A 26427-nucleotide genomic window follows, 5' to 3' on the forward strand; every position below is an offset into this window, starting at 1 on the left:
CTACAAAGTGAAGCAGCTGCCAGTATTTAGAGTGTGTGTGTGTGTGTGTGTGTGTGTGTGTGTGTGTGTGTGTGTGTACTGCCTTTATGCCCTTTAAAGGTTAATATTAAACCTGGGTAGCTCATGGCTTGTACTTCACAGACAGGGCAACTTGATAAACAGCAGCACACACTGTGATGTTTGCTGATCACAGTGGGTGTCCCCTTGGTCACTGGTTGAGTCTCAGGCTGTTCTTTCATCCCCTGTCACTACCCAGAGAGCTTACCTGCCAAAGCACCATGTGGGAAGGGTGACTGCAGCTTACTGTACTGTTTTCATCAGGACACCTCTGTGTGGATGGGGTGCCCCTGCTCTGGCACATCGCCCTGGCCTCGGTTAGTGTTCAGGTTTTCCATCCTTCCATGGCCACACCGTGGGAGTGGTCAGCAGTATCCAGGGCGGCCATGGGTAGGACTTGATTATTAGAGGAGAGGAAGATCTTGGTGTCAGGATGACACCTCCGAGATCTGTGTTGTTGTTGTTGTTGTTGTTGGTGTTGTTGTTGTTGTGACCTGTTGGAACACTATACCTTTCTAGTGTGTGCTGTTCACAGGCTCAGTGTGGAATCAAAGTAAAGGGCGTTGGCTTGGGCTGGGGAGGTGGGTAAAGTGCTTATCTGCCACACACGAGGACCTGAGCTCAAACCCCAGAACCCATATAAATGGTTAAAGCCAAATGTGGTACTGAAAGCTTGCAATCCTATGCTGGAGAGGTGGAGGCAGGAAGCTGCATGGGGTGTACCCAGCCAGTGAGAGACCCTGCTTCAAAAAGACAGAGAGCACATGTCCACTGACACCTAAGACTCACCTCTGGCCTCTACACACATGGGTGTACATGCATACAGATGTGCATATAAAGGGATAGGATTGTCTCTTTGTCACAGAATCTTTAAAAAAAAAAACCAACCTATTATGAAGCAGAATTGATTTCTGTTCCTTCCTTCATGCCCTTGTGATGACAGCCCCATAGCTCAAAGGACTGGTAATCAGGATGTCAGGCACTGCTTACAGTGGGGGCTACTGAGCGAGTGTGAATGGTCAGGCAGGATAGCCCAGGCCACCATTGTTCTGTTGGTTTCAGGGATATACAGACAGAGAGGCAAGAAGGGCACCCAACTCAGCAGTCAGATATGCTGAGCAGGTTGGGGTGTCTGGGTGCTGGAGGGCAGGGAGCCTAGAATACATAAAACAGTTGGGACCCATGCGCCAGGAGCAGAAGTCTCCAGGGAAAGGATCGAAACAGTGAGACCTGCACTTTAAAGGAGACTCTGGTGGCCATGAAGGCCGTTCCCCTGGAGACAGCCATGGCATGCTACCGTGGTCCTCCTAGCATCTCCATCCCTGGAGCAGAAGTCCACTCTTCTCAAACATGTCCAGCTCTCTGCTCTCAGTGAGACTTGGAGACATGCTCCTATCTCATCCTTCACCAGTGGACTAAGACCTCTGAGCAGCTCCGTAGCCCTAACAGGCATCTCATTACCACCACCACCCGCCATGGGGGGGGGGTACATCCCCAAATAACACGCCCCTATCCCCAGCTGTAAGCAGGGTGCTTCCCTAGATACCCAGGGCTGTGTGGGTGTAGATAAGCATGTCTTCCACTGCCCTGACAGAGGATCTGAAACTCCCTGCCTGCCTGCCTCTTCATTCCAGAAAACAAGAGCAGGCCACAAGACCAGTGCTACCATTCCTGTTGTTTGCTCTCCAGTTTTGAGACGCCTCTGTGTATGGAAGCTGAGGAGCTGACACCAACACGTGTTTGGTCTTCGTGGTGTTGCTCACATGAATGGGGCATTTCAGGTGGCTCTTAGGCTTTGCCTAGCCATGCCTCTCAAGCCAGGCTGCACTGTAATTACCCAGGGGCTCTGAAAAAACACTGAAACCCAGAGATACCCTTCATCTGGTCCCAGGCAGGGAGAGCCAGGAAGGCTTCAGGCAGCAGCCTTGTTAAAAGTCTGTACATAAACACTTGGCCAGCCAGTGAACCAGACAACCCTGCCACTCACACAGGACACAGACAACTGGCCCCACTCACGAGCGCCACTCACAGTGGACAAACCTCTGTTCACTGTTGCCTACTTAGCTGTCATGTGCCAGGCACTGTTGTAGGAGCTTGGGACACAGCTGTCATGGAGCCATACTGGTGGACCTGGGGTGAGAGGGGCATTGAGACTCCCGCCCCACCCCACACTACCCCTACCCCTACCCCTAGCAGCCAGACCAGAAAGCTTCTGGGCTTTGTCCTTGTACAGAGATGAGAGTCCGAGCCAGCTTTTTGGACGTTCATCTTACACATCCTCCTAAGTCCTTGCATCTCGGGGGAATGACCAGCCCCACGTGCAGAGGCTCCGTGAGCAATGTAAAGATCCAAAAGTGGAAAAATCTATGTAAATTTTCCCCTCAAAGATGCAGCCCCCTATTAAATTCTTTGCCTTATCATTATCTCCTAAGACGTAGGGCTTGAGCTAGCCTACAATTACCACTCCTCAGGGGTCTGTGGGTCAACAGTGGTCCTTCTGGTATGTTCTTCATGGCTGGACTAGATGGTCATGCATGGGGCCACCCACACACATGTCAGAGGTGACAACTTGGTTGGTGTGGGGAGCACAGAGCCAGGACTGGAGGCCTTCACTCCACATGGTGGCCCTGTGGTTCTCAGCCAGCCCAGGTGGGACATAGCAGGGGACCACACTCCCAGGTACACAAACTGGTGTCATATAGACTAATGTCCAATTACCCCAAGCAAGTCACATCACCAAGGAGGAAAGGGATAGTTTAAACTTCATGGTGGCATCCATGATGAAAGTGCTTTGCAGAGGGATGTGTGTGCAGGGCTAAGAGCCACATGTGGCATATTCAGCCCACCAACCCCTACCCTTTTTCAGAGAAGCCTCTATCCTGGCCACAGGGCTTCCTTTGGCTGATACAGGGCAGTCGCTAGGGAAGAGGGAAAGATCCCAGTGTTGAATTTATTTACATCTACTGTAGAGCACTTTCTATGGTGCCCCAGAGATATATACTTTATAATTAAGAAGTCTAGTGTTTGAGATAATTCCTATTAAAAATCGGATGTCAGCCCTAGGGTAGACATAATAACCTTACATGCACATTACAGACTTGGCAGGAAATTAGCTTTGATTGAAGCCCCATCACCTTGCTCAGCCTGAGGCAAGTTGGAGGGTGAAAGTCCTGTCTTCCTCAGTCCCTGTGCTGAGCCACTGTCCCTCAGCCTGGACTCGGGCTTGGCTTCCTTTGGCTTAGGTGTATGTTGTGCGTGCCAGCAGGAAGAACTCTGAAGTGGTTCTGTCTTCTTCCTCAGAGTGAGCAGCAGGGATCCATGAGCTGTCACAACTTGGGTAAATTTATGAAGTCACAGTTTTCCCATCAACATGGCTGTGCAGTGGGAGCTGAGCTATGCCTGGACAGTGAGAGTGGCCTGTCCCTCCAGGGTCCCTGACCTCCGCTCATGAGGGTTGTCATCTGCTGACCTTTGTCACTATCATTCCTTCAGTATTTATAGGAGGCCTTCCTCTCATCCTATCTATGTATTTATCAGTTTGCATCAGTATGAACCAATAGGTTCTCATTTCTTAACCTCTCCCCCCTCCGCCCCCCATCCAGTCTAGAGTCAGCCATGTCCACAGGAGCCTGCTTCTTTTTCTTATTTTCTTTCTTTTTTTTTTTTTTTTTTTTTTTTGGTTTTTCGAGACAGGGTTTCTCTGTGTAGCCCTGGCTGTCCTGGAACTCACTCTGTAGACCAGGCTGGCCTCGAACTCAGAAATCCGCCTGCCTCTGCCTCCCGAGTGCTGGGATTAAAGACGTGCACCACCACGCCCGGCTCAGGAGCCTGCTTCTTAAAGAGCAGGGTGCAAGAAAGCAAAGCAAAGACTGACTCCAAGTGTGTGTGCTACTTGCAAGTGCCCTTGCCTCTAGGCCAGTGAGTCTCAACCTTCCTAACTGCCGCCCAGTAATACAGTGTCTCTTGTAACCCCAATTGGAAGATTATTTTCATCGCTATTTAATAACTGTACAATTTGATATGTATTTTCCAATGGTCTTAGGTGACCCCTGTGGAAGGATTGTTCAACCCTCTTGAAGGGTTTCTACCTATGTGTTGAGAACCCCTGTTCTAGGTCCTTGGCTGAGAAACATGTGTTTCTACATGTGCAGATGTATCCACACAGATTACATCTATGTGTGAATACACAGCTCCTCCTACACAGTGAAACCTGGCAAACTCCCATTCTGGTCCATATGATAAAGGGTATGATGAACTCGTGTGCTTCCTGACAACTCCTGGGATCTTTCTCAGTAGAAGAACTGAGTCCTACAGTAGCCTCCCTCAGCTCTGTCCTCAGGACTTCCACAGGTTTCCTCCAGGGAAAGAGCCATGTTACTTGGCTCTTGTCACAGTGCTAGCAACTGCCAAATTCTATTTCTTCATAGACATAACAGGCATATTCATTCTCATTCTCTCTCTCTCTCTCTCTCTCTCTCTCTCTCTCTCTCTCTCTCTCTCTCTCTCTCTCTCTCTCTCTCGTTATACACAGTGCACCAGGCCAAGTACTACTTGTTTCTCTTGTCCTTACCAGTAAGTCCTAACCTTCTTGTCCATGGTGATCCAACTCACATGAGTCAGTTTTCTTCTGTTGGGCATCACAAGTGCCCCACAAAAACACATGTCAGGTGGAAGCCCCAGCTCAGCCCAGCTGCCTCCTGGCTTCCCCTCCTCTTAACAATTCCAAGTGTCCCATTCTGTCACCCTGGATCCCTCCTGTTCCTCCAGCCCAGTTCCCAGCCTCAGTTCTTCCATTTGTGCTGCTTCTGTTCCCTCGTCTATTCCCTTTGCCCCAGCCACCTGCACCAGCCTCACTCCCTATATTAACTAGGGTTTCATTAATATAATAAAACACCAGGATCAAAAGCACCCTAAGAAGGAAAGAGCTTGTTTCATCTTATACCTCCACATCACGTCTATCATCAAAGGAAGTCAGGGTCGGAATCTGGAGGCAGGAACTGAAGCAGAATCCATGAATGGATGTTGCTTAGTGGCTTGCTCTACATCAATTGCTCAGCTTGCTTCTTTGTACCAACCTGGATCACAGGCATAGGGAGCACCGCCCCGCAGTGGTCTAGGCCCTTCTACATCTACCATTAGTCAAGAAAAGGCCCCCAGACTTGTATGGGCAGCTTGATTGACAGCCTGTACTTTCTCAATTAGTTTCCTCTTTATATACCTCTAACTTGTATCAAGTTGACAAAAAAGGAAAAAAAAAAAAAAAAAACCTAGCCAGGACAATTGACCTCTTGTCAAGTTGACAAACCAATACATTGATATTAACCCATAACCTTTCCTTTTATGTTTATCCCCAATGTCTCTATACCAATATCACAAAATAAGGCACATTCCAATTTTTTAAAATCCCAACACTTTAAAAAGTCAGTCTCTGCTAGGTATGGTGGTACACACCTTTAATCTCAGCACTTCAGAGGCAGGTGGACCTCTGAGTTTGATGCCTTTGAAGCCAGCATAGTCTACAAAGCGACAGACAGGGCAACACAGAGAAACCCTGTCTAGGAAAACAAAAAACAAAAAACAAAAACCCAACAACAACAACAAAACAAGCAAAAAAGTCTTTATGGAACCTATTACTATGTACAATGGACATATGCCAATAAAAATTTTAATTAAAAATAAATAAAGCAAAATAAAAATCCGGACTCTTTAAAATAACCAAAGTCACTTTCGAAGTCGTAAGTCTTTCCAAAATATTTGAAGTCTCCTAACTGTGGGCTCGTGTGTGTGGAGGAGGTGACATTACATGTCAAATAGGAAAAGCCAGGGCCCCGTTACAATCACATCAAAGCAAACCCAAAGGCCAGCAGCCAACAGTAAAAGCTTGGTGCGGTGATGCGTGGAATTCATTTAAGAGCCTCTGGATTCCAAGGGACTCATAAGCTCCACCCCTAAGGCGCTGCCATTCATAACACTCATGGCTCCTCCCACAGGCTCAGGCTGGCTCCACTGCACAGCTGCTGTTGTCCTTGCTGGGATTTCATGGTACTGGCATCCCCCCTATGCTGGAAGCTTCACCGCACTGTGCTGTACCTTCACCCATAGCCTTTCCTGGGCTCAGGTCAGGGACTCTCACCTGCCACACAGTGCCAGGCCTCAACTTCTCTTCCTGACTGCTTCAGTCCTGAGGCCTCTGTTGCAGCTGAGACCTAGCCTCCACCAACAGGCTCTCCTGGGCTCTCATGATGCCAAGTCTCCACTGTTCTCAATGGCCTCTTCATGCCTTGGAAGCCGCTATCACCAGAAAAGATGCAGACGTGACCAAGCTCTGCTGCCAGCATGAGATGCAACCTTGGCCCCTCCGGCCCCAGAAGGTTTTGCCTCAGTGATGCTGTTCTCTTCTTAGTCACAGCTTATTCTTCAGCTCCACATGATCAATATAATTGTACCAGCAAAGCAAAGACTCCACTGTAGTGGTTCTGCTCTCCTGTTAATCACAGCCAGTTCTTCAGCCCCCGCTGACCAGGGCTGCAGGGTCTTCTCTCTCATGGATAGCATCCTGACTTCCCTCTGCACATGCACAAGCCCGGCTCCAGCCCTGCTCCACTGTCTGAATTATGTTTCCAAGACCCCACAAGAGCTCATTAAGCTTTTCACTTAATGGCTTTTCCAGCCCAGAGTTCCAATGCCTCTTCAGTCCTTCCAAACACATGGTCAGATCTGTAGCAGCATACCCCACAACCCTGGTACCAATGGCTATCTTAGGGTTGGTACTAGTGTAATAAAACATCATGGCCTAAGCAACATGAGAGGAAAGGGTTTGTTTTATCTTACGCTTCCATATCACAGTCCATGATTGAAGTCTATGATTCACAGTCCATGATTGAAGGAAGTCAGGCTGGAACCTGGAGGTGGGAGCTGAAGCAGAGGCTGTGAGGAGTGCTGCTTACTGGCTTGCTTCCCTTAGCTTGCTCAGCCTGCTTCCTTACAGCTCCTAGGGCCGTCTATCCAGGTATGGCCTCACCCACAGTGACCTGGGGCCTTTCTCATCAGTGATGAATTAAGAAAGTGCTCTACAAGGAAGAAGAAAACATGATCAGTATATACTGTATAAAATTATTTTTCAGTAAAAAAGGAAATAGTCATAGACTTGCCTACAGACCATCTGATGGAGGCATTGTTCCATTGCAGGTTCTTCTGCACCTTGACACTCTAATGTGTGTCAAGTTGACCAAAGACTAGCCAGGCTAGTCCCCCAGGTGGTTCTTCTGTCTGGTTGTCCTGGCTAGACTGGATAGTTGGGAATGACCCATCTTCAAGGCTGAGACTCTCCCCAGTCTCTCCAGCCCACAAGCCTTTGTATGACTCTTCTAAAAGCCGTTTGGGAGGAAGTCAAGGCCCCTTGGGAGCTGGCTGTAGGTCTCTGCCCCATACTCCTATGAAGTTGTTTTTAAAAAAGTCCGAGTTAGAACTTTGCCTTCTAATGGCAAGTTCCACAGCTAAGGGGAAAGATGCAGAACACTTACGCTGTGGTTCTGGGTTCACTAGCACGCACGTGTGTGCATGAGCAAGCTTGCACATGTGCGCACACGCGCACACATGCGCACACACGTATATTTCTTTACACATGAAGACACATATAAATGCACAGAAAACAGTGATGGGCCCAAGGCCCTTGCAGACCCCTACCTTGGGGTTGGGGCTAGGAACTTCAGGATATTTTAGCTTAGCTGGTCTTTAGGAATGGATACCTTGGAAAACAGATTCATATATTGAGACATTCAAAAAAGTACAATTTAAAATTGTTTGTGCTGGTGTTAAAATGAAAAGGGGCCCTGGAAGGGAAGGTGCAGCTTTCCTCCTCGGGTGTCTGTCTATGGGAAGCTGGGTGTATGGTGCAGGGCCTGTCTAGTGGCCACCCAGCTTGACTCCAGTAACAGTGACGTGGCTAGAGGAGACCCCCACACACAAAGAACTGGGGAACAGGCCTCCCTGGGTCCAGATTCTGCTCTTCTTTCTGCACAATCTGGCTCCCTGCTTCATCTCCAGCTCACCAACAGGCTCCAGAATTCCATATTGGAGCAGCAGGTGTGAGCACAGCCCCCAGGAACCCCTTTCTGACCACGGAGGCCCCCTGTTACTCCCATGGACATGATCCTGAGACAACTGTCTTCACCTTAAGCCAAGTGCAAGTGGTTTTGGAGTGAAGCCATGACAGAGTTATAAAGTTAAAAGGCTTTCCCTGTGGAGGAGTGTAGCTGTTCTAGCCAGGTTTCTAGTCCCTTCTGTGTGTAGGACATGCCCTCCTGCCCTTCCCGGGCTCAGAGCTCTCTAAGAACCTCCCTCACCTAACCAGGTGTCTGTCTGCATTAGAGGAGTGGCTGCTCAAAGCAGGGGCCTGAGGCCTCTTGGTACTTGAGATGTGGAACATGGGGTACTCGGACGTAGAAAGGAATTGCCCCTCAATTAAAGTGACAGTGTCAAACATTTTGCATGGAGATGGGATCTAGAGATGATTGTGTACATGTGAGGTCCAGATGGCCTGTGCTTAACAGAACCAGAGGCTCCTGAGGTTTAACCTCCGACTTCTTTACAGTAGTTTTGGTTTTGTTTCTGCTTCTGTCTACGGTGCTAGGGTGGAAGCCAGAGCCTTGCACATGCTTGAGCAAGCCCTGCATTGCTGAGCAGTCCTCCCAGCCCTTTAGGGCTCTTTTCCAAGGCACATCAAACAGCTGAATTCATTCGGGGTAGGGAATATCCTTAGTTCTTGTCTTCTTGAAGGAAAGAAGTCAGTCAAAACACAGATATTTTAAGCAGACGTTCATTTAGCAGAGCAAAGCCAATAGTCAGACACAGTGTGAACTGCCCCCAACATGGAATGTAGCCTAGTGCATTCTATGATATGGGTTTAAGGTTTTAGGAATATTTATGAGGTGGCATATTCATGAGGTGATAGTGACCCTTTTCCTTCCCAACTCATGATGGACCAGATTTTTCTTTCATGGCATTTCTTTCCATGATCCTCTAGGAAAGCCCATGGGACCAGACTTGAGATCAAAACCACAATGCAAATGGTATTTTAATGGTGCCAGGTCTCTCAAGCATACAGACCCTTCATTAGTGCCTGTGGAGGACATAGCACAATCCTAGCTACAGCTTTGAAGATATTCCACCACAATAGCATTCTGTTGGCTGGGAGACTCAGCCTTGGTTTTCTTCAGTCACCTCACATCTACCTCTGTACCTACATGGCACTAGACTGCACCAGGACCTCCATTCTGGATCAGGCTTCATCTGACACTCAGAGAGGGCAGATGCCAAGAAGGACAGTGTTGGGTACCCTGTGAGTCACACCAGAAAAGGCACTGCACCCGTGCCTTTGGGTTGGGACTCGTGGGGCAGATGGTTTAACGTGGGTGCCTGGAGCCTGTGGGGGGCCTTTCCTCTGCAGCAGTAAGATTACCTACCACCCCTAGCCAACTGAGAAGTTGTTTTTAGCTCATTGCAACTTGGGTAGCCCAAACGTTATCTTTTTCTTTTACAGTTGAAAGAAAGGCTCAGACAGGTCAGCCTCTGTCCTGATCATAGCAGGTATGAGGCAGAAGGTTGTGACCTGAACTCATTCCCCCGAAAAACCAGGCACTGCTTTATATCTGCATGAGTGGCTGTGGTAAGACTGCCATGCTCAGTCATTCATGTCTGCTGTCTCACGTGCCTGCCCAGCATTGCAGATGGGGGGCTTACGTATCCTGGGGCAGATGAAACTCTGACTCAGGGCTAGGTGACTTACCAAGGCCACATGGCTAACAAGCTGGCACCGCGGCATGTGCTGCTGACTCCTGCGCCCACACTCCTTCCTCCGTCCTCTTGTGCGTGGGGCTCCGGAGTCTCCGGCTGTGGCTGATAAATTGCTCCTTTTGGCTTATGAATAACATGGCAAAACAAATTGCTTTGGGGACCTAGAAGGAAGTCGTTGGCCTTGTGTAAACTCAATTGGAGTGTCACGGAGCAGACAGCTCCGGAGGCGTCTACAAACATCTTCCAAAGATATCCCCAAAGTGAGTCACCCAGAAAGCAGGATGCCCCGTGTTTTGGTTTGCAAATGAGTTTTGAGAAATGGCCTTGAGAAATTGGGTGGTTGGCACCTTTCCCATCCCAAATTGCAAAGGACTCTGGAAACACCACAGAAGAGGAGAGAAAGGGGTGGGGTACTGGTTATTTACTGATCCAAGCCCCAAGCAGGTACTCAAGATTAAAGGCCTCCCACCCCTCCACTGCATTTAAATTTCACTCTGGCAATGACTACCTGCCAGTAGGCCAGTTCACCAGCCCTTCTGACACCTGACACAGTGACCGTTAGCAGCTAATAAGTGCTGGGAACAGGACCTTGTTTTAAAGCTTACATTTTCACAACTCTATTTTATGGCCCTCTATCAAGCATGCTAAGATGAATCCTTCCTTGTCTCTTCTGCTTGTGGAGAGGTCAAGGAGGCATACCCCGAGGCATGATGGGGCATCAAAGGAGGCTTGGGGTTGCTTTGGAAAGTGAAAGGATAGTTTCCACACAGAGGGAAGGAGCAGGACCCTGGGGTGGGGTGATGGGGGGGTAATGTCCAAGCAGATACAGCCTGTGAATTGAAAAGCTCCCCCAAGAGCAGCGAAGACAGGATCTGGGTCAGCTGAAGAAGGGAGAAGACAAAGCCCTAGAGCAGCTTCACAGCCTCTTTCCAGCCCTAGACCAGCTTCACAGCCTCTTTCCAGCCCTAGACCAGCTTCACAGCCTCTTTCCAGCCCTAGACCAGCTTCACAGCCTCTTTCCAGCGGGGGTGGGGCATGCGGCAGATTACAGCTTTATTTGTTTAAACCAGGAGATCTGTAAGCATTCACAGTCCTCTTGACTTGTGCTGCCTGGTTGTAAGAAGAACAGTTGAACGAGCTCATTGTTTGGGGGCTTCTTTCTTTAATGTATTTTACAAACACTCGCGGTGACAGGCCTGACATGCAGATTTCTATGTACTCGCTCTTCAGTCTGGGATTACAGCATTAATAACACAGTTCCGTGCTTCATGCCATTTTTAAGCATGATCGTTATGATAAAGGGCATATACTTAATTACAGGCCTGCTTAATTACAGCTCTGTTGAAGCTCGTTTGTTTAGGAGAATGCTAATTGTGCTACGGAGCCCGCGGCACATCCTCACTTTCAGCTGCTCCTTGTTGCTCCAGTCCATGGATCAGCATTGGTTAAAACTGCCACCATCTTTTGCTTTAAGTAAAAAGACGAAAGCAGCAGCCATACACTGAAGGGACACAGTTTCTAGTCAGATACTGGGAGCCACCATACCAGGGAGATCTCCCCATGTGCCAGACCCCTGCCTGTTGTCAAATGTCATGTCTGTTGGTGTACAGGCGACTTCATGAACTACTGTAGTATGCCCATTTTACAGACAGGCTCAGAGGTGTGGTAGCCCTGGCATGAATTGTGAAGGGACCAAGAAGGGAGCTTGCTTCTGAGCTCCCAGCCCATCCTTCTACCACAGGCCAGGCTGTGAGCCTGAACCCAGCTCCTTCGTGACCCAGAACTTGGTGCCTGACTTGAGTGAATAGAGGCTGCAGTTGGGAAGGCTGAGGCGAATGGAGCAAGTCTGCCCCTTTGTACTAGGAAGGAACATGGGCTTTCTTCCTTCCTTCTCTTTTGTGGAAGAGACCTTGGCAGGACTGTGGGCCCTCCACCTTTCTTCTCTTCTTTGCTGTTGTAAAGTCACCCTGGGAGCCCTCCCTACCTGGGGAAAGGCCAATGCCTGTTCCAGTGTCATTCCTGATTCTGCAGCATGACTGTGCACGGGTCAGGCAGGATCCAGGAGAGAAGCCATGCCCTAACTCTTGCTGATCGGAGGGTGCGGTGACCCTGCGAGCCGTGTCCACCAGCAGTGTGTGGCCCTGAGGAGGGTCAGTGAGAGCCTGGCAGCTAGGGCAGCCATCACACCTCAGCTTAGAACAGTGGTGAGAGAAACATACAGCCCAGACTGGGGAAGGGGAGAGGCAGTGGGGGACAGGGCTCCCCAGAGGACAGAGGACAGAGATGATTTATGAGCAGTCTTGGGGATCACATGAAAAATGGGTGCCATCCTTTTAAGGATTATGCTTGCCAAACCTCTGAATAGTTTCATATATGGAAGGCCATCCAGCTAAGGCTCCTAGGAGTGGAAGCTGTTGAATCACAAGGCACCTTATCTCCTACGGCTAAATGCTGCAACGCAGAGTCCCTATCCAGTCTCCCAGCAAGCAAACAGCTCTGCTTGTTGGCTCTGCCCTGTGCATCTGCCTAAGAGGAAAATGGGATCCCCTGAACTATGATCGGTCTGGGCAGCCCTTCTCCCTATAGCTGCAGCTTCCTAGCAGATATGGGCCTTCACCCACCTCAGGCCTTCTCTTATCTAGACAGGAGCCCACTCTGCCTGTTTCCCATGTCTCAAATGCAGGGCTAGCTTGCTGGGCAGGGTCCCACCTCCTGGAGCAGCAGGACTGACTCGGCCTCTCCATTTCCTTTTGGTGTTAGTTTTGGGTCCCATGATGTTCTCCCCCTCTTCAAGGCTCTCAGGATGATCATAAAAGAATACCATGCTAGCACAAGGTGTCACTCTCAAGCTCAGAGCAGACCAAGTGGACCCAGATCCTATGGCCATGCTGTGGCACTGTGACCTTGAGAGGGGCTCCTGTCATGTTCAGTAGTGAAATCACAGTGATGCATCCACCAGCAGTAAGCCAGTTCCCTGTTGCTACTCTGCACGTCTTCCATTCATCCTGCTCAGCTGGACCTAAACCTCAAGGTGTTGACAGACCCTGGTAAATCCCATGCTCTGGTGTAGCCCAAACGCCAGCATTCTGAGCCCTTCACTGTTAGCCAACTAGCAAGCATTCACTAGGTCCCCACCGACACTTCACTTAAACGTCCCATGTGTCTCTTTTCCAACATTGGGCGGTGCCCTGATCCACTCCACAGCAGTTGCTTAATCCGCTTCTCTAGTGCCTAGGCTGTGTCACATGGAAGGGGGCTGTGCCACTTGTGGAAGCCCGCTGACAACTTTGTGTGTCATTTCCCTCCTCCTGCCTTCGTGCCATTATGGGGCTCAAACTCAAGCTGTTGAATTTGTGCAGCAAGCACCTTTACCCACTGAGCCATCTCAGTAACCCCTACTAGACTTTCTTAAAAGATTTATCTGTTTTATGTGTATGAACGTTTTGCCTGCATGCCTGTCTTTGAACCACATACATACAGTATTCATGGAAGCCAGAAGAGGGTGTCCATCCTCTGGAACTGGAGTTAAAGATGGTCGTGAGCTATCATGTGGGTTCTGGGAATGGAACACAGTGTCCTCTGCAGGAGAAGCCAGTGCTCTTAACCACTGAGCCATCTCTCCAGCCCCCCTGCCCCTCAACACACACACACACTCACTAGATTTTTATAATGAAATTTGGTCAGTTTGTATGGCCTGGAGGTCACATCTGCTTCAGGGTGTCCTGTGCTGTTGGGAGTACTGTGCTGTTCTTGAGCCTCTCCCCTGTAGCAGGTGGGCTAAGATCTGTCCTGTAGTGCATGCGAGCTGTGTGAGACTGCCCAGCCTCCTATTGTAAGTCCCCACCTCAGTCACTTTACCAAATGGGTCCTTGCAGTCAGGACCGGGCACAAGGGGCTTACATCTCTGCCACCAGGGCAGACAGGAGTGTGCCTGCCACCACCACCATCCTGGTGGCCACCATCGTGCAGCCTTACGTTTCTTACAACATGAAACACTCTCCTCTCTGACAACTAGGAGGCTGCAGAGCTCCCGTAAGGCTGCGGGTGAGGACTTCACTATAGAAGTTGGTACCGAGGAGCTCCGTTTGCTCTGCACAGGGGCAGGAGCAGTAATTTGCATGCTCCCTTACCCATGTGTAGGTGAAATTCTGTTGTCCATGTCCAAGCCTCATAAGTCAAGGCTTCCAAGTTACTCCTTCCTGCCTGATTGACCTTGGGAGGCTCCAAACTCTGGAGCTCTGCTTGGTCATCTCAAAAAACTGATCAGAAGTGGCACGGGGCCCTAAAAGCATCTGAGGCCACAGCATGCAAACGCTGTGTGGAGTGAACAGAAGCTTAGAGCTCACATTGGATGGTCAGTGGCAGGCTGGTATGGCCTCTCTGTGCATGTTGATGGGACTTGCCTGCCTCCCTCTCTGACAAGCTTGTGGCTTTCCAAGGATTCTTCATTGGTGGGACTATGTGTGTTGTGGAAGGTTCTCAGGTGGTGCTAGGATGTCGCAATGTGGGCCCTCCTTCCTGTGTTAATATCACAAACCATGTGACATTAGCTTCTCTTCTGGGTTCTAGGGCCCAGCTGCAGTGGGAGATGGCCCCTGCCACATGTGTTTGCTGAGCATGGAAAGCTCACACAGGAAGTAGCCCACAGAGAGAGGGCCCAGAGTGCAGGCTGGCCCTCTTCCCTGTGGTCATTATGGACACAGCCTAACATACATGTACAGCCCATCACAGCAGACACTGGAGCGGATTTCATCCCTTCCTCCTGAGTTCTTTTTTCTACTTCTACTTTTCCTCTTCCCCAGCCCCGAAAACTGGCCCCAGCGTTTGAATACCAGGGAAGCCTTCATTTTAGGAAACATTTGGGGGTGGGGGTTGCACAATGTCCACTCCAAAATCACAGTTTGCAACAAACCACCCTCTTACTGCAGGCTGCAGGTCCCTGCACTAAGGGCCAGATCTGTAAGCTGAATTTTGCCTCAGTTCAGTCAGCAGCTGGGTTCTCTGTTCACGGGTGACACTGTGAGGGCCTGCACCACATGTTCCTCCTCTGTGGCAATATTGCCACCAGTTTGGTGGTGGAGATCTAGACACAGATGGATTGCAAGGCACATGGTACATACAGGAAGGAAGTGGCTTCCCAGGCCCCGCACTTCTCTCTCACAAGCGGCTTGGTCCACATCCTTCCTCATGTCCTGTGGAAACTAAGCACAGGGGCAAGTCTTAATTCAGCCCTGAAGCCATGACAAAGAATCAGTGACTGTGAGCATGTGTTGTAGTCCATCCCCCTGCCCCCCACCCACATACACTCTGAACTCACTCTTCCAGGCCTGGGCACATTCCCTGCAGACTCAGAGCACACACCTCCCTGCCATTAGCCAAACGTCTTTTATACATGACTTCAGATGCTCACTGCAAGTCCAGGCCAGAACTCAGGCCTAGCCATCTGACCACGGAACTACTTGTTTTCCATGGAGGCCAATGAGCACCCAACACCACCCAGGGGATCTGTGGCTTGGCCAAGAGAATGAACAAAAACATGCCTCTGCCAGCTTCCTCCCACCCACGCACCACTTCTTCCTGCTGTCACCATTTATGATATAGGTCAGACTCCCGGCCCAGGGTAGGAAAGGGCTTCCACACCAGCCCTGGGCGTACGTACCCTGACTGACTGCCTATACTCAGAGGAGTCGTGCAGACATCTGCATCCTGGGTCGAATGTAGTCACTGGGAACAGGGGACACCCTGTCCTGTCCCACTCTAGCTCCCAGCCACGTGCCCTGGGTAGCAGCTGCCTCCAGCCAGATGCTCACTGGTCCTCTGTACTTGTATCTTAGAGTCTTGGACAGCAACCATGTCTTGAGTGCCTTCCTCTCCTCTCTTCTCTTGCAGCAATGGATGGTGTGCCTTTTATGATTTCAGAGAAGTTTTCCTGCATTCCAGAAAGTGTAAGTTTTATGTATGACCCCCTCCTCCTCTCCCACCCCAACCTGAAATCCTGCAGCTTCCGTGTACATGAGCTACTCTTAGCTATGTCTAGCTGGCTGACTGGCTGACTGAGACTGGGTCTCACAATGCAGCCCTGCTGGCCTAGCTTTGTGCACCAAGCCAGCCTTGTCCTTGCAGAGATGCATCTGCCTCTGCCTCCTGAGAGCTAAGATTAAACAATGCACCCCCCAGGCTTACTGGGTTTTCTTGAGACATAGAGCTCTGGCTGGCCTGGCACTCACTATACAGATCAGGCTGTCACTGGACTCAGAGATCTTCTCCCTAGTGCTGTGCCACCACATGTGGCCTTGGTTTCTCTTCATGGTGATGGAGTTGGCTGTAGTTCCCACTGTCATTGCCGTATTCTGTGTGCACACTGCATGCTCCACTATGGCACGGAGGGCCAATGCCTCTGCCTATGCTCTGCCCATGTTGAGCCCTAAGCCCTCCTGAATGGCAGAGGGTTGGGTAAGCCAGCCAAGAGCAGAGGCCAGTAGCCAAACCACGAGCAGTGCCAGCCACAGCCAGGGCCCTGTCCTGAGCAACATCCCCTCCTGGAGTCACACCTCCGATAGTGCCTGGTCCTCAGGACCCCCTTCACCCCTCTCTCAGCTATGCAAGCCTGAGGTGTGCTGGGTCGCTAAACTTGTTTCTGGCTTTTATCCTTCCTGCGGAAGATTGCTTTGAGGCATCACTAAACACCACGGCCCTAGTTTGGCCCAGCTAAAGACCCCTTCAGTGTTTTTCTTGGACCCAGTTTAAAACCACCCGGCTGGCGATCCAACCTGCTCTGTTGTTTCCATTTTTATGAAATATAATAGGCCTCCTCTGAACCCTTCTGGTAAGCGCTTAATCTTGAAAAATGCTCCTGACGTGACACAGGAAGCCTGAGGAACTTCAGCGGAGCCACTTGGCTGTGTTGCCATGGAGACGCTGGCACTCTCCCCCATGCTCCCTGGGAGAGGCTGCTCTGCCCTGCTCACCAGCTCCAGTTGAGAAAGTTTAGTGGAATAGTTAGAGCCTAATGATGCAACAGCTGGACCTCTGCTGGCTCCTGGGCCAGGCGGGCAGGCAGCCCCGTCCTCACACCACGCAGGCTGGCGTCTCCAGCACAGCCAAACTGTTTTGTGGCTACTGGTAGCACAGCCCCAGGAGCTCAGGGTCTAATTCGGTGGCCCTGTCCCAAGTTCGCCCTCACAAATATGTTGCTGCCAATTCAGCGGAGCGCTCAAGGCCCCCGGATGCAGGCCAAGCCCAGCGTTAAGCTCTTCCAAGCACTTCTCTGCTTAATCCCCCTGCAGCCAGGCCAGAAGGGCCTGCCCAGGCCACTTTAACAGGCTTTTAAAGTAAAGGTGACGGGGTGTCCAGATGCCTCAGCACGTAAAAGGCCTGTGGCACAAGTCCAATCACTGGAATTTGGTCCCAGGGATTCACAGAAAAAGACCAGATACAGTGGCATTCGTGTGTAACCCTAGCACCCCTAAGAGATGGGAGCCATAGCCTGTCGGCCTGGAGTGCAAAGCATAGCAGAAATGAGAGAAACCTGCCTCAACAAGGTAGAAAGAGACCCAACTCCTAAAAGCCGCCTCAAACTCACATACTCTCTATAGATAGCTAACTGAATAGGTAGGTAGGCAAGCAGGCAGGCAGGCTGACAGACAGACAGACAAGATTGACCCATCCTGTACCATGAGGCAGCCAGTTTGGACTCCAGAGCCACCCTCCAGCCTCCCCCACCCCCCTCCCCCACAGGACCCCCTGGCCCTGTGCAGACACCAGCCCTACCCCCACCACAGCACTTTGACCACAGCTCCTGGGTTCTGTGGGGCTCTCAAGCTTTCCCTGCTGGTGAGGCTGCAGAAAGCCCGGCTTTTGCTACTCCTAGGAAATACAGAGCTAGTGTACCCAGAAGGAGCCTGCAGCTTCTCTGTGTGTGTCTCACAGGCTTCTCTGGACCTCCAGCTGCCCTTCTTGGCCTGTGTATTTGCCAAGAAATGTCCCACTGTCCATCGGATTGCAGAGCCCCATTAATGCGCAAAACTGCCCCATTCGCCTCCTTTGACCTGATGGACAGGGATCCCCTTCTCCATCACTGCCAAAGATCTGAAGTCCACCTGACGCTTCCCTGTATACTGCAGACCCCCGGGAACTCCTTAGACCTGACACTGTTCTATAGAGACAGCAGTCAAGGTGGCTGCTGATTTAGACACTTCCAGCCCCATACTCCATCACAAAAGCAGAAATCTCACTCACTTTCTCCCTTTGTAGCAGAAGAAAGGATGAGGTAATTGGCCACAGGCACACCTTCCAGGAGGCCATGACCCCCTCACCCGCCCCCCCAGGCTGGCCCCTCAATGCTGTGGATAGGTGGCAAAGCAGTCTTAGCATACAAAGATTTATCCTACCATGTCTTTGTGGTTCCTCCTTGGACCCCATAATGACTGAACATCACAATACCACCCCTGTGGGAGGGGGTGGGAATGTAAGAGGCTAGGACATCACAAGTGTCATAAAAGCAAGGAGGGCATTCTCCAGCCATTAAAAAGGGCAACTTGCTCTGTCTTTTCAGATGCAGCCCTTTGATCTCTTGGGAATCACCATCAAGTCTTTGGCGGAAATTGAAAAGGAGGTAAGCATGATGGATTCGGGGCTCTGCTCACTCCTCTAGGGTCCCTGTCCGTCCATTGGGGCTCTGTTCTAGAAAAGATGGGTGCAAGAGCCCTTCTGAGGGAAAAACTCTGAGTCACGTTGCATGCACCCATCCCTTGACATAGACTGTGACTAGTGCCTTCTCTGTCTCATCATTTGCCACCAGGACCATCTCAGAGATTTAGTCAAACCTCTTTATGATCCAGAAGAGTAGCCTAGATCCCTCAAACTTATCCAGACCCCCATGTGACTGGCTGATTTGATGGCATCTGGGTATCATAAGAAAGACACGAGGATCAGGTGCCTGAGACAGCGGGTCTCATGGGGGTCTCGCTGGGCCTGCTCAGAGGCCAGCACCAGTCTGCACATCCTCTCGGTGCAGGGAAGACTGCCACAGTCACGTGCTGCCACCACAGCTCCTCAGAGAGGAACATTTGTCTCAAAGATGGAAATGGCAGAACCATTTCAATATCCGCGGTTCCTTGGGGTTTTCTCGTATGTACCCAGCCAGCAGAAGCAGGCTGCATTATTGAAAGATGGCTGGAATCAAGGAAAATTGAATCAATGCAGTACAACAAATTTCTAAACCTGTCAAAGCAAAAACAAGACGAAAACCTCCTCCTTTGTCTTTGATTCTCCGTAAATCATAAAAACCTGATTGTCACCTACAGTTTTGTTTGTTTGCTTGCTGGCCACAGCAGAAATGGCTGGCCACGATGCTAGAAATTTGATGTGCAGAATTTCCCATCTACCCTTAAAATGGTTCTGCAGTCCATCTGTTCAAGAAGAGCATGCCAGGAACCCAGCAGACCTCCTCTAGGGAAGAAGCCCGTGGGACCAGGGGAGGCTTTAAGAGGGTGGCCTGCTCCAGGTGCAGAGATAGATAGAGCAGGGTCACATAGGCAGACATTGGAACAGCCTGGCTGCCCAACCCAGGCAGCTATCCCATTCTGTGCTGGGGTAATAGAGGAAGCCATCTCAAAGGTACCAGCGGTGTTGTGTGGACAGGTGGGAAGCTCTGGAGGCAACAGGTACCCAGCGCTGGGGTTGAATGCTTGAGGAAGGGGCATCAGTATCCTGCCCCTCCTTTCCACCCCTGCCCCTGCCACCTTGGCCCTTGGTAGCATCATCTTTTTCTTACTGGAGGCACTACCCTAGAATCTGGGGCTGTCTTCTTCTCACCCGTGTGACCAAGTGACATTTTTCCTCTTTTGTAGAGGCAAGATTAGGGCCTAGTCCTATCCTATGGCTGGAAGTCCCTCAAAGGGAACCTCTCCAGGTGGATAGAAATAGTGCGACTCAAAGGCCCGTCCAACTGGGTTCTGGATGCAGTGAGTAGATAAACCTCATTGTCAGGCTGGGGCATCTGATGTCAACACCAAATCTTCTCCCTCTATTCCAGGGGCTGGCCCCTAGCCAAGCATGTCCATATGGTGTATTTTCTTTACCTCAGCACTCTGAGTTGGGGTGTGGCTTCTTAGACACACCATCAGGTGCTGGGGACAGTGCTGGAAGGAGCTTCTGGGCTTGATCCCAACCAACCCTTCTCTGGGCTTTTCTGAGCCTTCTCTGTCAGGTGGCATAGGAATGGGAATGCCAGCAGGGCTCTGCTGAGACGGCTGGGTTTGTAGCAGGGCCTGAGCCTGCAGAGTGCACAGCATCACCCGTCCCCACCATCCACCTCTTCCTAGTGCTGGGGCAGGAGGCAGTGTCCACCCGTCCAGGTCTGCAGCTGAGGGACGCCATCGGAGTTGTCAGAGCCTTGTTGTTTCTCACTGTTAGTCGTGGTAAGAAGGCCGGCCTGCATTTGCTGCTGAGTTACACTAAAGGTGCTTTATGGAGGATGAGGGAAGGTGGAGGAGCATCGTCCCTTAGAGCAAGTGTCCCCGGCTGGCATGGTGCTGCCTGGGTCGGACATCTGTTTCTCTCTTTCATTCCCTGGGGGCCTGGCTGCCTTGGTGAAGAGGCCCAGAGCCTGTTAGCTGTGTTCTGCTTGCTGTTTGTGTTACACTTGTCAAACCACAGCCCCCAAACTAAACAAAAAGAATCCTTATGGCAAGGGATTACCTCTAAATTTTTATCTACCTATTTGTTTTATGACAGTGGGCACCTGACACAGTGTGTGGGGTCAGAAGACAACTTGCTTAAGTCTGTCGTCTCCTTCCATCATGTGAGCTCCAGGGACAGAAGTCAGGTTTTCATACTTGGCGACAAGCCTCTTTCCCCAGTGAGCCATCTCACTGGCCCAAATAACCACCTGTGAATTTGGGGCACAGGCTAAAGACCTGAGCATCTCCTAAGATCCTGCCCTGGCTCCTTCCCACAGTGGGGAGCAAAGTGTCCAGTCACCTGCAAAGGAACCTGGACTGAGGGTGAGTGAGCAGCAGAGTCCCTGGCCCTAACTAAACTGTCAGCAGGTGGCTCCTGGGAAAACACAAAGAGCAAAAGGGGCCTGATAGGCCTATTCCCTGCTGCCTGCCTCCTGGGCACAGCTGGAGGGCAGCTAGTCAGTCTGTCCATCCAACATTAGACTGAGTATCTTTTTTTTTTTTTTTTTTTTTTTTTTTTTTTTTGGTTTTTCGAGACAGGGTTTCTCTGTGTAGTCCTGGCTGTCCTGGAACTCACTTTGTAGACCAGGCTGGCCTCGAACTCAGAAATCCACCTGCCTCTGCCTCCCAAGTGCTGGGATTAAAGGCGTGCGCCACCACGCCCGGCTTGAGTATCTTAATCATTGTTGTATTGCTATGAAGAGACACCATGACCAAGGCAACTTAGAGAAGAAAGCATTCATAGAAGGCTGGCTTACGTTTCTGAGGGTCAGTCCATGAACGTCACGGCAGGAAGCATGGTGGCAGGCAGGCGGGGGGCCTGGCACTGGAGCAGTAGCTGAGCATGCCATCTGATCCATAATCTCGTGGCAGAGTAAGACTAGGCCTGCTTGGGCTTTTGAATCCAGTGCCTACTCCCAGTGATACACCTCCTCTAACAAGGCCACGCCTCCTCATCCTTCCCAAACTCTCCACCAACTAGGGACCAAGCATTCAAATATGCAAGCCTGTGGTGGCCATTTTATTCCAACCACTTCACGGAGCATGCGCTCCTGACACCCTGCCTAGCCATGGGGATTTTCTGTCGCTCAGTTCAGCCCCATCTGCCACCCACCTTCCCCAGCAGGTCTGCCATGGAGGTGCTGCCCTGTCAGCCCAGGAATGGTTAGAAATGATCTCAGACAAATGGCTGCACCAAAAGTTCATGCCAGCTGCCAGCAAGGATACCTGCCTGGTGCAGGTGCCACCATAGCCTGAACATACACCAATTCCCCTGGTGCTGCACGGGCAATGTACACGTTCAAGGAAGAGTGCAAGGTTCATCCCCGTAGGCAGGGAACACAAAGGAAGCACGTGCCTAACTGGCAGCATGACCAGCCAATCAGCACTCAGACTCCAAGTTCCACATGTCCCCTTGTGGATATGTTGATGGTAGAGGTGACATGGTGTCATGAGCTGGACACTGCAGAATCTGCATGTCTGTGGTCAAGTACCATGTGCCGATCTAAGTGATATGGTATCATGGACAGGATGCAGGTCCCCAGTCTGCCTCTGTTAGATGCCACACCTACCCATAGTTGTTCTGTGGTTTGAGTCAGGGTCTCAGTATATAACTCTAGCTTGTCTTGAACTCACAGAGGGCTGTGCAGGCCCTATGAGTGTGGAGGCCAGACAAGGATCCCAGCAGGTGGCTCCAGGGGCCTCCTCTCTCACCTTCCCAATTCATTCTTTTGAGCCAGGGTCTCTCTCTCTGAGCCTAACGCTTGTTAGAAGCCAGCAGGAATCCAGTGATCATCTCATTTTTGCATCCATGCCCAGACCTCAGAGTTGGGGAGTCCCTTTGCCTCCTCAACCCCAGCTGGAGCGCAGGCCCCACGGGACAGTGCCCCATAGCATAGTGTCACTATTGGACACTTTCCAGCTGGCAGAGACCTTCAAGTGCCTCTGCTCTCATCCCCAGAGCTTCTTGGCAGTGTGGCACACACAGCCCCTCTATCACAGGAAGACAAGAAAGATGGTGCTTCAAGCGCTTACCACCAGGCAGCCTGATGGCAAGGAGCAGGGTCATGGAAAACGCAAAAACCACAGCACTCAGGTGCACCGAGACGTGGGTGGTGGGAAATGAGTGAGGCCATGATTAGTGAAGTAACTCAGCCCGGATGCTGGCGCTCTCTCAGCTCTCAGCCTGGCATACACGCCTGCCTGCTGTCTTCAGAGGCCTCAGCAGAATACCTGTCAATTGGGTCAAGGCAATAGAGTGATTTTTGCTGTCCCTCCTACCCATGGGAAGTGACCAAGGAGTCACAGCAAAGTTTTCTGGCCTGACACAGTATGTCTTCCTTCTTGTTTTCTTGCTACTGTCCCCACAAAGCCACACTGCCACCCCACCCCCAAACCCAGCACAAGCTGCTCCATTGAGGAGCGAGGAAAAAAATGCAATTCCACAGCGGTCCATGATGAAGCATCTTCCCTCTGACTGAGTAGATGGGCATATAAATATTCCCCGTCTCCGCGGCTCTTTATTTCCCTTGTAAGCAGTTGTCCCATTTCTCCATCTGATGGATTCCCTGTCGCAGCCAGGGTGGGCGTGCCTTGGCTGTCTTGGTCCTCTGTTTCCTTCCACCTACCTATGCCGACATGGGCCTCCATCCCAGGGCTCAAGGGCCGAGATGCAGGCGTTGAAGGCTCATCCGACACAGACCCTTTAAATCAGGAGCAACAGCCCCTGACTGAGAGAGCCCGGTGAGGGAAGCCAGTCTCTGCAGACTCTGTGTGAACAGGCTCACCCAGACCCTTCACAGGGTACATGGGGCTGTGGCTAGCTGCTCTCTCATTAGCCTACCTTGCTTCCTGGTGGAACAGACAGCCTCCATTTTCAGAGGACTTAGAAGCTGAAGAAGGAGAGTCTCATTAGCAGAGGGACCATCTAATATTAATCACCCCTTAAAATTGACAAGGGAGGCAGCTCATTTAACCACTTAATTGCTACAGGTTTTTATGGGCTGCTGTTTGCAGACATATTTAATGAAGAAGTTATAAATCTAAGAGAGCTTAAAATTTTAATTTTATCCCTAAATATTATCCTTGTTCTCGAGTTTGTAGTCAGGCCTCAGGAGTGTAGTCACGTGAGATACTCTTTAAATGAACATATTTGCTAACTGGCGTGATTTCAGTTTTTAAAACATTGGTTCCAGCAATTAGGCTTTTTTTTTTCCAGTTCCCAAATGACTAGAGGAATTCGTCTTGATTATAATTGCTCTTAGCCACGCATATCTAATTTGTGTCTTTTTAAGTGTTAATTAGTAAACAGTTTGAGCTGACATCTTTATGTGTTTGTGTGTTGAAAAATGGGGCTTATTGCTTATTTAGCTTGGGGCTGATCCCGATAGCATTTACGTCACTACTCAGAGGTGAAATTAATGGAACCACATTTGGCAGCGTGAGGTTAAAAGAATTTTCAAATTCAACTTTTAGATGTCCACTTTGTTAGGGCCTCTTCAAATGCACGAGGTTAGGGTGGGCTGGGGAGCCGGGTCTGCTGGAGGAAGGCCAGGTAGGGTTGCATTCATAATGAAATGGCAGCGTCCCAACTTTATCACAGCAAAGTGCTCAGATCCAGCCCAGTGGTTCCTTCCTTTCTGCTTTTGGAAAGCATTCCTAGTGCTTAGGAATGTGAACTGATTTGATGATGGTTGAGTTGCAGTCACAGAAATATGTGGTCCCTTTGCACCATCTACTGGTCATGTCTTGAACTGCACTGGATTACATGGCTGCCTCTGCTAGTTCTTCACCCTGTGTTCTTTGAACAGCTTTATTATCGGCCAGGAAGGCAAAATATTTGGAAAAGCAAAACTTCCTACCTCGTGAACCAAGTGTGATTGATCCAGTAGACTGTCATATGCTCCTGTATGTTCTTCCAAGGTCCCGGCTGCTGTCCAAAATTTTACAGAGATCACACTGGCTTGAGACCATTCCTGCGCAAAACAAAGAAACTCCAAAAGACAGTGCATGGTGAGGCAGGGGTGTGGCAGTCAGCAGACCGCCAATTTATCCTGTGCCTCGCTGTACAGTGGCTACAGCTACAAAGAAACTTTTAAATTTGTTAAAGAACCTAGTAGGTGGCTTGGATGGCATTTCTAAAGGCATAAAAGATGCCTTCCAAAGTGTGAGGGCGGTTGGTTCACTGCCACATTCTGCTAACCACAGGCATGCACCCACGAGTCATGCCGCAGACCAGCGTTAATCCTCCTCTCCCACTGAAGAGGACCTCTCTAGTATGGCACCATTTGAAGCAGACTCAGGACTCCTCCCAGTTGGAGATCATTGTGGGGATGGGGGTCTTCCTTGATTTTCTCTGTGCCTCACTTTGTGAGGCAGCATCTTGCACTGAGCCTGAAGCTCACTGACTGAGCTAGGTTAGGCTCTGCCAGTGTGCTCCAGGATCTCTCACCCACCACTGAGCTTACCCACCACTAGGCTCACACTGGCCTTTCCATGGGCGCTTATGATCTGAACCCAGCTCCTCATGCTTGCATGGTGGATGCTTTCCCAATGGAGCTATCTCTTCCTGTCCAGGCATCAACTTTTCAATACTTGGTGTTTTCCCGACAGACCCATGCACACACATGAAAATACAAACTCAGAAACATGTGAAGTAAAGAGTGAATCTCCCCTGCTGCCTACCTCAGACACACACATCTAACCAGTGTTACACCAGCAAGCTGCCTACCTCAGACACACACATCTAACCATTGTTATACCAGCAAGCCGTAACCATAGCTCTGAAACCTGTTCCCCACTCCTGCACACTCTAAGTCCTTCCTCCTAATGCCCATGGATAAGTGTGGCCCTCCCTTCATCAAAGAGGTGGTTTTTGCTGCTAGCAGATGGAGACTGTATCAGAAGCCACAACTGGCCAAAATGCAGTCTGCAGCCCATTCCTTCTGCTGGCCGCATTCCCTGCCTCATAAAAAAAAAAAAAAAAAAAAAAAAAAAAAAAAAAAAAAAAACCAAAACAACAAAAAAAAACACTTTTTCAAGAGTTTTATATACTGTATTTCTATCACTACACTTCCACTCCCTTTCAACTTCATGACCTCTTCAATTACACACACACACACTCTCTCTCCTGAGTCCATTGAGAATTGATGGTTTGGCTTGTGTTTAGGGATGACCACACGGATTGGCTGACCACATAGGATTTTAACCTATCAGGGGGCTCGTCTTATAGAAGTCTGGCACTTCATCTCTCAGCAGTCACTAGTCGCTGATAGCTCTTCCTCTAGTGTTGGAATCATGTGAGGTTTTCCGTGTCAGCTAGTGGCATCACTGGGCAGGTCTTGTCCGAGCAGCCACATTGCTGAGGTTTAACAGGCACTAGAACTATCTTGCAGCTGGCATCCTGGCTCTCTGCCTTTGACAGTCTCCCCCCTCCCAAGCCTCCCCATGCCATCTGCAATGTTCCTCGAATCTTTAGGGTACAGGTTCTATATGTTTATCAGCTGAGCCTGGGCACCCCACAGTCAGACGACCTCTGCATTTTGGCCAGTTGTGGCTTCCGTAATGGTCTTGTCTTCTGTGAAAAGAAGCTTTGTGGATGAAGAGTGAGAGCTACGTTCTCTGTGGGCCTGAGGGGAAGGATTTAGAACACTGTTGGAAATTATTGTCTAGGGCCCATGGCCTCACCAGCCACAGGCATGAGTTTCCTCATACTGAGCAGGCCTTAAGTGACGAGGAGGTTTGGTCACCTCTAAGGTGCAGGTGCCACTGCTGCCCGAGGGTGCATCTTGCCATGATGTCCTCCGTGGTGCTTCCCAGACCTCACGGCTGAGTGGGACTTTTACTGCTTCTCCCTGGCAGCGCACACTGGCAGCCCACATAGCACTTCTGTCAG

At 50.3% G+C, this 26427-nt stretch overlaps 1 protein-coding gene across 1 annotated transcript in view; it reads left to right on the plus strand.

Annotated features, from left to right (window-relative positions):
* Positions 1-26427, plus strand: part of Mvb12b (multivesicular body subunit 12B) — a 158527-nt gene that overhangs the window by 119205 nt on the left and 12895 nt on the right. The window contains exons 8-9 of the mRNA XM_021153581.3: positions 15742-15797; positions 18407-18466. Of these exons, the coding sequence (XP_021009240.1) occupies positions 15742-15797; positions 18407-18466 (116 nt within the window). The remainder of the gene's footprint in view (positions 1-15741; positions 15798-18406; positions 18467-26427) is intronic.

The sequence above is a fragment of the Mus caroli genome, unplaced genomic scaffold, assembly GCF_978045245.1.
Source record: "Mus caroli unplaced genomic scaffold, Mus_caroli_1 scaffold_2, whole genome shotgun sequence".
NCBI lineage: Eukaryota > Metazoa > Chordata > Mammalia > Rodentia > Muridae > Mus > Mus caroli.